The sequence below is a fragment of the Triplophysa dalaica genome, chromosome 9 (genome assembly GCF_015846415.1).
Source record: "Triplophysa dalaica isolate WHDGS20190420 chromosome 9, ASM1584641v1, whole genome shotgun sequence".
Lineage (NCBI taxonomy): Eukaryota > Metazoa > Chordata > Actinopteri > Cypriniformes > Nemacheilidae > Triplophysa > Triplophysa dalaica.
The window spans coordinates 23,465,194-23,482,354 of NC_079550.1; the positions used below are offsets into that span (position 1 = coordinate 23,465,194).

Here is a 17,161-nt window from a genome sequence, read left to right on the forward strand (position 1 = left end):
TATGATTTATGTTCTCATAACTCCTCATGAGGAAATAGCGACGCCTAATAGAGCGGTCAAGTATATCGAGATTATATGAGTAGTTGGAGACAAAACTCCGTGGAGATCGTGAACTATTGAAATAGGATTATAGACGTAAACGCATTACAGGACAGCTTGCCCGGTCCAAAATGGCGGCGCCGTTGACGGTTCACATCAATCCAACAAATCACCTCATGTATTCATTGATTTAACTTCTTTATTTCAAAAGAAAAAGTCTTATTTTTTCGTACCGAAAAACATAGTTCGTATTAACCACAAAATCATTGTTTGTGTTCGGTGAACGCGTTGCGTGTTTGAATCAGGCAGCGCTCTAGGCAGCTGCGCGCGGGGTCCTGTAGTGAATGTCCTGTACGGGCTGCACTTGGTTTTTCTCTACACTTGCTGGAGGTCTTAAAAACTATTAATTTTCTTTCCGGTCGCTCTTTAAACTTCATTTTCTGCGCAGAGACGCGTTTATTTCTCCATGGCTCCCACGATACAGACGCAATCGCAGCGCGACAACGCGCACCGGTGAGAACGTCAACGCATGAATAACATTAGCTGCAAATCACATATGACACATTCAACACATAAATTGCTCGCATGTCAATACAACATATCAGTGATTGACTGGTTTTATCATTGAATGAGGTTTAAACTTGCTGATGTTGAAGTATTGTGCTCATGTGTCACGTGTGTGTAGTGTTTAATGAGTGTGTTTTGTGTATGTTTTTTGCAGGAGTTCATCACACAGGAGTGTCCCAGAGAGGTAGAAAATATTCACACAAAATCTGTGTGTCTGTGTGTATATATATATATATATATGTGTGTGTATAATAAACTCTCGTGTGTGTGTTTTGCAGGTCTGGTGTTGTGTGCCGAGTGAAATATGGAAATAGTCTTCCTGATATCCCCTTTGACCCGAAGTTCATCACCTACCCGTTTGACCAGCACAGGTACTGATGTGAGATCAGTCTGATGTTTGTGTCTTTATCCACACCGCTGTTAGAGCTCTTGAGATATTTGTGCTGTTGTGTTGCAGGTTTGTGCAGTACAAAGCCACTTCACTAGAGAAACAACACAAACACGAGCTGCTGACTGAACCGGACCTAGGCGTCACTATCGATCTTATTAATCCTGATACATACCGCATAGACCCCAGCAGTAAGAAACCACACACACATATAATATCAAGCAAGGAATGACTCTTATTCAGCCTAACACACACTCACAAACACACACTCCTCGCAGTGTGTGTCCAGTTGACTGTAACTCATCGTAGGTGTGTGTGTTTGTCTTCAGTCTTGTTGGACATTGCTGATGAGAAACTGTTGGAAGAAGACATTCAGGCTCCCTCCAGCTCAAAGAGGTACTAAAGAGATTCTTTTTCTTGGACCTCTTACCTTTAACCTGTAGTGCTGACACAGGTGTGTGTGTGTGTAGGTCGCAGCAGCATGCGAAGGTGGTACCATGGATGAGAAAGACGGAGTACATTTCCACAGAGTTCAACAGATACGGCATCTCCAATGATAAGGTGGAAGTCAAGTGAGTGAGACACAGCAGAAACCTGTCGCACTGACACCTCCAATGATTGTTTTATCACCTGACATGTGTGTGTGTGTGTGTTTGTTTGTAGGATCGGTGTGTCAGTGAAACAGCAGTTCACAGAGGAGGAGATCTATAAAGACAGAGACAGTCAGATCGCAGCCATTGAGAAGACGTTTGAGGACGCACAGAAGTCGGTCAGCAGTAATCTGATTCTGTCTGATATCACACGTCTGATCACATGCTTCCACACTCATTTCTTCATTTGAATCTTTTAGATTACTCAACATTACAGCAAACCAAGAGTCACACCTGTGGAGGTGCTGCCCGCCTTCCCAGACTTTAAGGTTAAACACACGCACACATCCACACACACACAAATAAACACACATGTCATCGTAAGAGCCAAAATATTACCATATCACACAATACTACAATACAATTATAGTGCACAGAGAGCAGAACACACACTCATCTCTCTCTCTCATACACACACTGTGTTCACATGTCTCTCTCTCTCTCTCTCTCTCTCTCACTCACACACTGTGTTCACATGTCTCTCTCTCTCTCTCTCTCTCTCTCTCACTCACACACTGTGTTTCACATGTCTCTCTCTCTCTCTCTCTCTCTCTCTCACTCACACACTGTGTTCACATGTCTCTCTCTCTCTCTCTCTCTCTCTCTCTCTCTCTCTCACTCACACACGGTGTTCACATGTCTCTCTCTCTCTCTCTCTCTCTCACTCACACACTGTGTTCACATGTCTCTCTCTCTCTGTCTGTCTGTCTGTTGATTCACAGATGTGGATTAATCCATGTGCTCAAGTCATCTTTGATTCAGACCCAGCACCTAAAGATGTGTCTGCACCTGCAGGAGTGGATATGATGTCACAGGCCATGATCAGGTGTGTGAGGTGATCTGTGAGAACAGATGTTTGTGTGAATGCAGAGATGAATGCGTGTCATGAACATGTGGTCATGTGTTGTGTGTGCACAGGGGTATGATGGATGAAGAAGGGAACCAGTTTGTGGCGTACTTTCTGCCCAACGAAGAGACGATGCGCAAACGCAAGAGAGACGTAGATGAAGATGTGGAATTCATGCCTGATGAAGTGTAAGATACACAAACACACAGGAACACACTCACAATCTCACAAACGGTTATCTGTAATGTGTGTGTGTGTGTGTGTGTGCGCGTGCAGGTACGATTACAAGATCGCTCGTGAGTACAACTGGAACGTGAAGAACAAAGCCAGTAAAGGTTACGAGGAGAATTACTTCTTTATCTTCAGAGACGGAGATGGAGTTTATTATAATGAGCTGGAGACCAGGTAAGCACTGACTCCGCCCACAAATGCAAATCTCTGCCGTGTTATAGAGAGCTTTAGTGACCGTGTGTGTGTGTGTGTGTGTGTGTTAGGGTGCGTCTGAGCAAGCGTCGTGCGAAGGCCGGAGCTCAGTCATCCACAAACGCTGTGCTGGTGTGTAAACACAGAGACATGAACGACAAAGAGCTGGAAGCTCAGGTCAGTACACAATTTTTGTTGTGTAGTTTTTGAAATTAAGGTTTGTTGTATTGATGTGTACATGGTTTGATTTTCGTCTCATGTAGAGTGTTTCATCATTTAGTTGTTTTCTTGAATAAACCGGTTGAATTTAGGGTCATATAAACAATGAGAATCCGTATGTTAACACAACCTGATGTGTGTGTGTGTGCGCAGGAGGCCCGCAAGGCTCAGCTGGAGAATCACGAGCCAGAGGATGAAGAAGAGGAGCTCAACATAGACAGAGACATGCCGGACTCTGGTAACATCATCATCACATGTGTGCGTGTCATGAATGTGTTCTTAGCATGTGTCATTAATGTGTGTGTGTTCAGGTGAGGAGAGAGAGAAAGCGAGCGAATCCGAGAACTCTGAGAGCGAGTCCGAGCGTGAGGAGGAGGAACGGCCGGCAGAAGAGGATCTTCCTGAGAAGAAGGCCAGCAGCAGCGAGAGCGGTGAGGACCGGCAGGCGCGTGATGAAGAGGAGATCTTCGGCAGTGATATTGACAGTGAGGATGATGATGATAATGATGGTGACAGGCGAGCGAGAAGCAACACCAGCAGCGAGAAGCAGAGCGGCAGTGAGGGAGCGTCAGAATCCAGCGACGCCAGCGACAGCGAATGAAAGCCTGACACATCACACACGGCCCCTCCCTGCCTCTCTCTCTCTTTATTATAAGCTGAACGAACATCTCTCGGTTCTTCTCAGATACTTTGTTTCTCCGTCTAGATGAAATCTATTTTTGTTCTGATTGGGTTCTTTTTTAGTCTTCAACACATCACTCTGTGTTGTTTTAGTGTTGTGCAGGCATATTACATTAGAACACGTCCAGGTCACTGTTCACCCTAAACATTTAAAGGATCATAATTACATTTTGCTTGAGGATAAAGAATGCTCCCCATTACTGTAATGCAATATAATGAAAGCAATCTGCATATGGTGTATGTCAATACATAAAGCTTAAACTGCTACAAAACTACCATGATGTACTATTTAAATCATAAAAATAAATAAATACAACTGTTCACAAAAAAAAGGTTTCGTTAAGGTTTAGGGTGAAATCTGGATGGATTTCGTCTGAATACGAAAAATGAAACTGTATAAGAATTGAAGTGAGAGAGGGTGTTTGAATGAAGTTATACTTCAGATTTTGATGTGCCGGTTGTTTTCATACATAAGTGTAACTGTATACGCATTGTAAATAAACAAGGATTTTGTTAAAACCGAGTTTGTATTTTAAATGAAGCCTTTAAAGAGTATAACATGAGATCTTGAGATTAACATTTCATGCGGTGTGTAATGTTGTTGTGTTTGGAAGTAAGCAGTCTGCCAAGTTGTAAATCCGAAGGTGAATGAATAACAAAATTATAGGCTTGGTAAAAAGAGAATCAACTCTGAATCACGCAAACGAGTCGTCTCTAGTCCGATTCGTGAACCGCGGCGGATGTACGTCACTACATATAGTCCCCGCTTATGTTTTGCTAGGACTGCCCGCCAAAACTTCACTCTTCTCCCCCAAACACTGTAGCTTGTGCGTCTCATTCGCGGCAGACCAATCACATCAGACTAGATCATCTGACCACTCACATCAGACTAGACCATCTGACCAATCAGACCAGATCATCTGACCACTCACATCAGACTAGACCATCTGACCACTCACATCAGACTATATCATCTGACCAATCACAGCAGACTAGATCATCTGACCAATCACATCAGACTAGACCATCTGACCAATCAGACTAGATCATCTGACCAATCACAGCAGACTAGATCATCTGACCACTCACATCAGACTAGACCATCTTACCAATCAGACCAGATCATCTGACCACTCACATCAGACTAGACCATCTGACCAATCACAGCAGACTAGATCATCTGACCACTCACATCAGACTAGATCATCTGACCACTCACATCAGACTAGATCATCTGACCACTCACATCAGACTATATCATCTGACCACTCACATCAGACTAGATCATCTGACCACTCACATCAGACTAGATCATCTGACCACTCACATCAGACTATATCATCTGACCAATCACAGCAGACTAGATCATCTGACCAATCACATCAGACTAGACCATCTGACCAATCAGACTAGATCATCTGACCAATCACAGCAGACTAGATCATCTGACCACTCACATCAGACTAGATCATCTGACCACTCACATCAGACTAGATCATCTGACCACTCACATCAGACTATATCATCTGACCACTCACATCAGACTACATCATCTGACCACTCACATCAGACTATATCATCTGACCACTCACATCAGACTATATCATCTGACCAATCACAGCAGACTAGATCATCTGACCAATCACATCAGACTAGACCATCTGACCAATCAGACTAGATCATCTGACCAATCACAGCAGACTAGATCATCTGACCACTCACATCAGACTAGACCATCTGACCAATCAGACCAGATCATCTGACCACTCACATCAGACTAGACCATCTGACCAATCACAGCAGACTAGATCATCTGACCACTCACATCAGACTAGATCATCTGACCACTCACATCAGACTAGATCATCTGACCACTCACATCAGACTATATCATCTGACCACTCACATCAGACTAGATCATCTGACCACTCACATCAGACTAGATCATCTGACCAATCACATCAGACTAGATCATCTGACCAATCACATCAGACTAGACCATCTGACCAATCACATCAGACTAGATCATCTGACCACTACATCATCTGACCAATCACATCAGACTAGATCATCTGACCAATCACATCAGACTAGACCATCTGACCAATCACATCAGACTAGATCATCTGACCACTACATCATCTGACCAATCACATCAGACTAGATCATCTGACCACTCACATCAGACTAGATCATCTGACCAATCACATCAGACTAGATCATCTGACCAATCACATCAGACTAGACCATCTGACCACTCACATCAGACTAGATCATCTGACCAATCACAGCAGACTAGATCATCTGACCACTACATCATCTGACCAATCACATCAGACTAGATCATCTGACCAATCACATCAGACTAGATCATCTGACCACTACATCATCTGACCAATCACATCAGACTAGATCATCTGACCAATCACATCAGACTAGGTCATCTGACCAATCACATCAGACTAGATCATCTGACCACTACATCATCTGACCAATCACATCAGACTAGATCATCTGACCACTCACATCAGACTATATCATCTGACCACTCACATCAGACTAGATCATCTGATCAATCACAGCAGACTAGATCATCTGACCACTCACATCAGACTATTTCATCTGACCACTCACATCAGACTAGATCATCTGACCAATCACAGCAGTCTAGATCATCTGACCACTCACATCAGACTAGATCATCTGACCACTCACATCAGACTAGATCATCTGACCACTCACATCAGACTAGATCATCTGACCACTCACATCCTACTAGATCATCTGACCACTCACATCAGACTAGATCATCTGACCAATCACATCAGACTAGATCATCTGACCACTCACATCCTACTAGATCATCTGACCACTCACATCAGACTAGATCATCTGACCAATCACATCAGACTAGATCATCTGACCACTCACATCAGACTACATCATCTGACCAATCACATCAGACTAGATCATCTGACCAATCACATCAGACTAGATCATTTGACCAATCACAGCAGACTAGATCATCTGACCACTCACATCAGACTAGATCATCTGACCACTCACATCATACTAGATCATCTGACCAATCAGACTAGATCATCTGACCAATCACAGCAGACTAGATCATCTGACCACTCACATCAGACTAGACCATCTGACCAATCAGACCAGATCATCTGACCAATCACAGCAGACTAGATCATCTGACCACTCACATCAGACTATATCATCTGACCACTCACATCAGACTACATCATCTGACCACTCACATCAGACTATATCATCTGACCACTCACATCAGACTATATCATCTGACCAATCACAGCAGACTAGATCATCTGACCAATCACATCAGACTAGACCATCTGACCAATCAGACTAGATCATCTGACCAATCACAGCAGACTAGATCATCTGACCACTCACATCAGACTAGACCATCTGACCAATCAGACCAGATCATCTGACCACTCACATCAGACTAGACCATCTGACCAATCACAGCAGACTAGATCATCTGACCACTCACATCAGACTAGATCATCTGACCACTCACATCAGACTAGATCATCTGACCACTCACATCAGACTATATCATCTGACCACTCACATCAGACTAGATCATCTGACCACTCACATCAGACTAGATCATCTGACCAATCACATCAGACTAGATCATCTGACCAATCACATCAGACTAGACCATCTGACCAATCACATCAGACTAGATCATCTGACCACTACATCATCTGACCAATCACATCAGACTAGATCATCTGACCAATCACATCAGACTAGACCATCTGACCAATCACATCAGACTAGATCATCTGACCACTACATCATCTGACCAATCACATCAGACTAGATCATCTGACCACTCACATCAGACTAGATCATCTGACCAATCACATCAGACTAGATCATCTGACCAATCACATCAGACTAGACCATCTGACCAATCACATCAGACTAGATCATCTGACCACTACATCATCTGACCAATCACATCAGACTAGATCATCTGACCAATCACATCAGACTAGGTCATCTGACCAATCACATCAGACTAGATCATCTGACCACTACATCATCTGACCAATCACATCAGACTAGATCATCTGACCACTCACATCAGACTATATCATCTGACCACTCACATCAGACTAGATCATCTGATCAATCACAGCAGACTAGATCATCTGACCACTCACATCAGACTATTTCATCTGACCACTCACATCAGACTAGATCATCTGACCAATCACAGCAGTCTAGATCATCTGACCACTCACATCAGACTAGATCATCTGACCACTCACATCAGACTAGATCATCTGACCACTCACATCAGACTAGATCATCTGACCACTCACATCCTACTAGATCATCTGACCACTCACATCAGACTAGATCATCTGACCAATCACATCAGACTAGATCATCTGACCACTCACATCCTACTAGATCATCTGACCACTCACATCAGACTAGATCATCTGACCAATCACATCAGACTAGATCATCTGACCACTCACATCAGACTACATCATCTGACCAATCACATCAGACTAGATCATCTGACCAATCACATCAGACTAGATCATTTGACCAATCACAGCAGACTAGATCATCTGACCACTCACATCAGACTAGATCATCTGACCACTCACATCATACTAGATCATCTGACCAATCAGACTAGATCATCTGACCAATCACAGCAGACTAGATCATCTGACCACTCACATCAGACTAGACCATCTGACCAATCAGACCAGATCATCTGACCAATCACAGCAGACTAGATCATCTGACCACTCACATCAGACTAGACCATCTGACCAATCACAGCAGACTAGATCATCTGACCACTCACATCAGACTAGATCATCTGACCACTCACATCAGACTAGATCATCTGACCACTCACATCAGACTATATCATCTGACCACTCACATCAGACTAGATCATCTGACCACTCACATCAGACTAGATCATCTGACCAATCACATCAGACTAGATCATCTGACCAATCACATCAGACTAGACCATCTGACCAATCACATCAGACTAGATCATCTGACCACTACATCATCTGACCAATCACATCAGACTAGATCATCTGACCAATCACATCAGACTAGACCATCTGACCAATCACATCAGACTAGATCATCTGACCACTACATCATCTGACCAATCACATCAGACTAGATCATCTGACCACTCACATCAGACTAGATCATCTGACCAATCACATCAGACTAGATCATCTGACCAATCACATCAGACTAGACCATCTGACCAATCACATCAGACTAGATCATCTGACCAATCACATCAGACTAGATCATCTGACCACTCACATCAGACTAGATCATCTGACCACTCACATCATCTGACCAATCACATCAGACTAGATCATCTGACCACTCACATCAGACTAGATCATCTGACCAATCACATCAGACTAGATCATCTGACCAATCACATCAGACTAGACCATCTGACCAATCACATCAGACTAGATCATCTGACCACTACATCATCTGACCAATCACATCAGACTAGATCATCTGACCAATCACATCAGACTAGACCATCTGACCAATCACATCAGACTAGATCATCTGACCACTACATCATCTGACCAATCACATCAGACTAGATCATCTGACCACTCACATCAGACTAGATCATCTGACCAATCACATCAGACTAGATCATCTGACCAATCACATCAGACTAGACCATCTGACCAATCACATCAGACTAGATCATCTGACCACTACATCATCTGACCAATCACATCAGACTAGATCATCTGACCAATCACATCAGATTAGGTCATCTGACCAATCACATCAGACTAGATCATCTGACCACTACATCATCTGACCAATCACATCAGACTAGATCATCTGACCACTCACATCAGACTATATCATCTGACCACTCACATCAGACTAGATCATCTGATCAATCACAGCAGACTAGATCATCTGACCACTCACATCAGACTATTTCATCTGACCACTCACATCAGACTAGATCATCTGACCAATCACAGCAGTCTAGATCATCTGACCAATCACATCAGACTAGACCATCTGACCAATCACATCAGACTAGATCATCTGACCACTACATCATCTGACCAATCACATCAGACTAGATCATCTGACCACTCACATCAGACTAGATCATCTGACCAATCACATCAGACTAGATCATCTGACCAATCACATCAGACTAGACCATCTGACCAATCACATCAGACTAGATCATCTGACCACTACATCATCTGACCAATCACATCAGACTAGATCATCTGACCACTACATCATCTGACCAATCACATCAGACTAGATCATCTGACCAATCACATCAGACTGGACCATCTGACCAATCACATCAGACTAGATCATCTGACCACTACATCATCTGACCAATCACATCAGACTAGATCATCTGACCACTCACATCAGACTAGATCATCTGACCAATCACATCAGACTAGATCATCTGACCAATCACATCAGACTAGACCATCTGACCAATCACATCAGACTAGATCATCTGACCACTACATCATCTGACCAATCACATCAGACTAGATCATCTGACCAATCACATCAGACTAGGTCATCTGACCAATCACATCAGACTAGATCATCTGACCACTACATCATCTGACCAATCACATCAGACTAGATCATCTGACCACTCACATCAGACTATATCATCTGACCACTCACATCAGACTAGATCATCTGATCAATCACAGCAGACTAGATCATCTGACCACTCACATCAGACTATTTCATCTGACCACTCACATCAGACTAGATCATCTGACCAATCACAGCAGTCTAGATCATCTGACCACTCACATCAGACTAGATCATCTGACCACTCACATCAGACTAGATCATCTGACCACTCACATCAGACTAGATCATCTGACCACTCACATCCTACTAGATCATCTGACCACTCACATCAGACTAGATCATCTGACCAATCACATCAGACTAGATCATCTGACCACTCACATCCTACTAGATCATCTGACCACTCACATCAGACTAGATCATCTGACCAATCACATCAGACTAGATCATCTGACCACTCACATCAGACTACATCATCTGACCAATCACATCAGACTAGATCATCTGACCAATCACATCAGACTAGATCATTTGACCAATCACAGCAGACTAGATCATCTGACCACTCACATCATACTAGATCATCTGACCAATCAGACTAGATCATCGGACCAATTACAGCAGACTAGATCATCTGACCACTCACATCAGACTAGACCATCTGACCAATCAGACCAGATCATCTGACCAATCACAGCAGACTAGATCATCTGACCACTCACATCAGACTAGACCATCTGACCACTCACATCAGACTAGATCATCTGACCACTCACATCAGACTAGATCATCTGACCACTCACATCAGACTATATCATCTGACCACTCACATCAGACTAGATCATCTGACCACTCACATCAGACTAGATCATCTGACCAATCACATCAGACTAGATCATCTGACCAATCACATCAGACTAGACCATCTGACCAATCACATCAGACTAGATCATCTGACCACTACATCATCTGACCAATCACATCAGACTAGATCATCTGACCAATCACATCAGACTAGACCATCTGACCAATCACATCAGACTAGATCATCTGACCACTACATCATCTGACCAATCACATCAGACTAGATCATCTGACCACTCACATCAGACTAGATCATCTGACCAATCACATCAGACTAGATCATCTGACCAATCACATCAGACTAGACCATCTGACCAATCACATCAGACTAGATCATCTGACCACTACATCATCTGACCAATCACATCAGACTAGATCATCTGACCAATCACATCAGACTAGGTCATCTGACCAATCACATCAGACTAGATCATCTGACCACTACATCATCTGACCAATCACATCAGACTAGATCATCTGACCACTCACATCAGACTATATCATCTGACCACTCACATAAGACTAGATCATCTGATCAATCACAGCAGACTAGATCATCTGACCACTCACATCAGACTATTTCATCTGACCACTCACATCAGACTAGATCATCTGACCAATCACAGCAGTCTAGATCATCTGACCACTCACATCAGACTAGATCATCTGACCACTCACATCAGACTAGATCATCTGACCACTCACATCAGACTAGATCATCTGACCACTCACATCCTACTAGATCATCTGACCACTCACATCAGACTAGATCATCTGACCAATCACATCAGACTAGATCATCTGACCACTCACATCCTACTAGATCATCTGACCACTCACATCAGACTAGATCATCTGACCAATCACATCAGACTAGATCATCTGACCACTCACATCAGACTACATCATCTGACCAATCACATCAGACTAGATCATCTGACCAATCACATCAGGCTAGATCATTTGACCAATCACAGCAGACTAGATCATCTGACCACTCACATCAGACTAGATCATCTGACCACTCACATCATACTAGATCATCTGACCAATCACAGCAGACTAGATCATCTGACCAATCACATCAGACTAGATCATCTGACCACTCACATCAGACTACATCATCTGACCAATCACAGCAGACTATATCATCTGACCAGTCACATCAGACTAGATCATCTGACCAATCACATCAGACTAGATCGTCTGACCACTCACATCAGACTAGATCATCTGACCAATCACATCAGACTAGATCATCTGACCACTCACATCAGACTAGATCATCTGACCACTCACATCATACTAGATCATCTGACCAATCACAGCAGACTAGATCATCTGACCACTCACATCAGACTAGATCATCTGACCACTCACATCATACTAGATCATCTGACCAATCACAGCAGACTAGATCATCTGACCACTCACATCAGACTACATCATCTGACCACTCACATCAGACTAGATCATCTGACCAATCACAGCAGACTAGATCATCTGACCACTCACATCAGACTACATCATCTGACCACTCACATCATACTAGATCATCTGACCAATCACAGCAGACTAGATCATCTGACCACTCACATCAGACTAGATCATCTGACCAATCACATCAGACTAGATCATCTGACCACTCACATCAGACTAGATCATCTGACCACTCACATCAGACTAGATCATCTGACCACTCACATCAGACTAGATCATCTGACCACTCACATCAGACTACATCATCTGACCACTCACATCATACTAGATCATCTGACCAATCACAGAAGACTAGATCATCTGACCACTCACATCAGACTAGATCATCTGACCACTCACATCAGACTAGGCTAGCGGAAACGAGGGGATTAGATAGATGAATCGCGGAACGAATCATTTGAGAGTCAAGAAGTAAGGTAAGAATTAGTGCCTAGTATTACGAAATAATAGTGTTTTTATATAAATACATACATTTGTTGCTGGACATTCCATAAACCAAAGTAGGACCTTAAAAATCACATGGTACTTAAATTTTCGTATGCGTTTTTTCGTTTGAAAGGTGTCTCTGAATTGTCAAAACGACTCTCAAAATGAGATTTAAACAACATGTATTAAAAAATGAAATGATTTTGTGGTTGTGATGAAACGAAGCACATTTACTAAACAAATAAATGTTGGATGTTTGATGTTTTTCCCCGGGCGCTGCAGTGATAGCTGCCCACCGCTCCAGGTGTACATGTGTTCGCGACTTGCTGTGTTCACTATTCTGGATGGGTTAAAAGCAGAGGTCACATTTAGGGTATGGGTCACCGTATCTGACTAATAGGTCACTTTACTTTTCACTTCACTAATAGGATAGAAATGCTGACTCTGCCCATCATTCGATAACACATTTGTTTATTCTGATAATGGAAGTATTGTTCAGACAAAACGTTGATTCAATAGCTTTAAAAAGAATAAAACATTTTCAACAATTTCAATTATAAAGAGTGTCTGATCAGAAATCAGAACGTTGCCGGTCACATTTCAGCGAAAAAATGAAAGTTTCTCCTTCAGCCAATCCTCAGTCAAGTCATCTGGATTACGAACCTCAAAAATCTAAAATAAGAGACACACGGATGAGAGAAACAAAACACGTTGTTTGGTTCGTCAGAGATTGAGATATGAAGGTTTTGTTGACCTTCGTGAGATCAGCAGACTGCACCAGACGGTTCTTACTGCCCGCGTACATCATCTGCTGCTCGGGTTTACAGCCTGTCACAGGAGAAACACACAAACACCCCGAACCATCATGATGACCGTGAACGACACACACGTCACGTCAGATGATGAAGTTTCACTCACCCACAGGACTGGAGAAGATGAAGCAGAGAGGATACGAGATCCTGCCGTCCCCATGGGTCAGTTTGTAGCTGTAAACTATAAACGTGCACGTGACTTAAGGAAAACAAACTGGTGTTTTGGTTACAGAGCTCAAATGAAAGCAGAGCGTTAGATAAATGTCACAGTCAGAGAGGATATCGAGGTTGACGCTCTGGAAGTTCTTCTCTGATCTCATCCAGTGTGATATTCTGAAGCACACAGAACACAGAGGTCAACATTTCACCTTCAGAGCTGCACACACCGTAATGAGGACAGAACAGTGTTTATTTGACAACATTATTTGCCTAAAAATGGTGAAAAACAGTTTATGAAAGAAGAATTTTGTTGTTGTTTGCCTCTTTAAAAGGGATAGTTCACAAAAATATTTCATTCTTGCGTGAACACGAAAGAAGATATTTTGAAGAATGTTGTTGACTTGTCCCCGTTCACTTGCATGGGTTTTGTGTTCATACAAAAGATGTCAGTGGGGTCCAGTGCTGTTCGCTGACCATCTCAAAATATCTTCTTTTATCTTATGCACAAGAAAGAAAGTCATGCATGTTTGACATGACAAGAGGTTGAGCAAACAACAACATTTACATTTAGGCATTTGGCAGATGCTTTTATCCAAAGCGACTTACATTGCTTTATCCTATACATTTATACTTAGGCATCTGCAATCCCCTGGGATCAAACCCACTACCTTGCATTGTTAACGCAATGCTCTACCACTGAGCTAATTTAGATTTTAGTTTTATTTAGTTTTATTAATATTTTTAATATTAAAATAATATTTTAGTTAAAGTTTTAGCAATTGGGATATATGCTTTTGTCATTTTATAATTTATTGGTTTATTTTTAATGTTGCTATATAAGATTAATAAATCTTAGGGATGCACCGATACCAGTATGAACCTGAACGCATTGTGCTTGTGAACCTTTAAAGCCAGCGTTTCACTGCAGGAGGACATGAACACATAAACAAACACCATTTACAGATCCGTCAAAATAAAAGTCAGGTTAACTTAAACAAATGCTCTTTGCGGTGTTCCGTCAAAATAATAGTCCCGTTGACTTGAACAAGTTATAATACACTCACATTTTACCATACTAACCCCCTTGAATTTTTTATAATTTGCCACAGAGTATATTGTTTACTTTAGCAAACTGAAGTAAATGTGCTAATAAAATTGTGCTACTTATTATAATTTTCTTAACTTAATTTAAAAATAGTACTTAAATTAAAGTAGACCTAAAAACAAAAGAAAAGAAATTACCAGTAAGATACTGGTTTATGAACATAATTTTACATTATACAGGCATGGGTTATAAGTACCGGTATCGGTGAATACCAGAAAAAATATCGGTACTCGTACTCGTAAAATGTTATTGGTGCATCCTTAATAAATTTGTATTTTATTTTAACTTTACTTTAGTTTTTGTTTATTGTTATAATTTTACTGCTTTAAACTTAATTCAGTTTATCTTTGAGGCAACATAATTTTTTTCCTGAAGCTAAGTTTTTCCTATAATTTGAAGGTCAATATTTGATTTGATTTCAATGAACAGGAACATTTTCAAAGTAAACTAAAGCACAACACGCGTGATTAATTCCTATGATTGCATGATAAACATGACACTGACCTCAAACTCTTCCTCCAGGACCACCAGCTGCTTCTCCATATCGATCTTCACTAAACACAGAAGACATTTCATTCAGCAAAAGTCAAACGTGTGCTCAGATGTGTTCAAAAGGACTAATCTTGTGTCGCTCACTCAGAATGGCGGCGTTGTTGGTCTCCTTACGAAAGCGAAACTTCTTCAGCTTTTCCTGCAGACTTGCGTCCACCTCACATACCACTAAAGAACTTGACTGAAGAGAAAACAACGACGTTGAGTTACTCTTTCACACCTGAACACAAACCGTCCACTCTCTCTCGTTTGGATAAAGCGTCTGTTACGTGATCGGTGAACATCACCAGGAGTCTCATGCTGAAACATCTGAACTACAACCTTAAAGATCTCAAAAAAAGGAGAAGAATAACATTTCATACTGTATAATTTTAAGAATATCGTTTAAAAAGTGCATTTTAAGAGCGTGTCAGAGGAGAGGAAATGCTGTTGCTGTAATTCTACTTCCTGTTTCAATGAAAGCCAGAGCCACATCACAACTAGACTTTCTCTAGATGCTCATTTAAAGATGTGAGAAGATGAAGGAAAACTTTCCTTGAGACTGTCTTACCATCCTGCAGGCCTGAGCTGTCTGTGGCTGTCTCGTGTGTGTGTGTCTGTGTGTGTGTCTATGGATCTCAGCTGTCTGTGGCTTGTCGTGTGCGTGTGGGTCATGTGACAGGATGCTGATAGTGAGCGGGGCGGCACCTTTGTGTCTACTAGTATTATTTCATGCATTTTTCATTAAAAAGAAACACTTGGTTGTGTTTGGTGATTATTTATCTTGAAGGTTTTCAAGAGTTTGTTATATTTGTTAGTTTTGTGGTTACCGTTGTTCAGAAAAGCGTAGCTTTGGGCGTATCTTGGGGACTCAAGATGTGTTATTTGCATGTTTGTTGAGTTTTTTTATGTTGGCTTTATATAAAATATGCATGTATATGACACAAATTTATTTAATCAAGACTATTAAAACAATTAATTTCATACAAAAAGATTATAAAAGTTAAAAACACCCATACCTTAAATGCTGTTTTACTCAAATTAGAGAATCAGCTCCTGCTTTTATTGTAATTTGAGATATAAAATAAAAAAGTGTATTTGCAACCAGTGTCTCTGCTTAAAGCAGTATTAAGAACAACAACTTATTAATTTCAATAACAAGCAACAATTTTTAAGTCGGTGTTATTTAGAAACACATTTCATCTAAGAGAAAAAAGTAATGACGCAATGTAGTTTGTTGGATGAACTTAATTTTGTTCGATTTCGCAA

The 17,161-nt window shown here is 41.6% G+C and overlaps 2 protein-coding genes across 2 annotated transcripts; one reads left to right on the forward strand and one right to left on the reverse strand.

Annotated features, from left to right (window-relative positions):
* The first annotated feature begins 205 nt into the window (after nt 1-205).
* paf1 (PAF1 homolog, Paf1/RNA polymerase II complex component) lies at nt 206-4,337 on the forward strand. Its single transcript, XM_056756528.1, has 14 exons — nt 206-552; nt 761-790; nt 885-977; nt 1,064-1,185; nt 1,324-1,390; nt 1,465-1,566; nt 1,658-1,763; nt 1,845-1,913; nt 2,367-2,470; nt 2,563-2,679; nt 2,768-2,896; nt 2,986-3,091; nt 3,287-3,371; nt 3,445-4,337. The coding sequence occupies exons 1-14, from the start codon at nt 506-508 to the stop codon at nt 3,732-3,734; spliced, it is 1,467 nt and encodes a 488-aa protein (XP_056612506.1). The 5' UTR covers nt 206-505; the 3' UTR covers nt 3,735-4,337.
* A 9,402-nt stretch (nt 4,338-13,739) lies between these two features.
* gmfg (glia maturation factor, gamma) lies at nt 13,740-16,561 on the reverse strand. Its single transcript, XM_056757223.1, has 7 exons — nt 16,464-16,561; nt 15,998-16,094; nt 15,866-15,915; nt 14,381-14,430; nt 14,204-14,286; nt 14,040-14,113; nt 13,740-13,957 (listed from the first exon to the last, which is right to left on the reverse strand). The coding sequence occupies exons 1-7, from the start codon at nt 16,464-16,466 to the stop codon at nt 13,886-13,888; spliced, it is 429 nt and encodes a 142-aa protein (XP_056613201.1). The 5' UTR covers nt 16,467-16,561; the 3' UTR covers nt 13,740-13,885.
* Between the last annotated feature and the right edge of the window lie 600 nt (nt 16,562-17,161).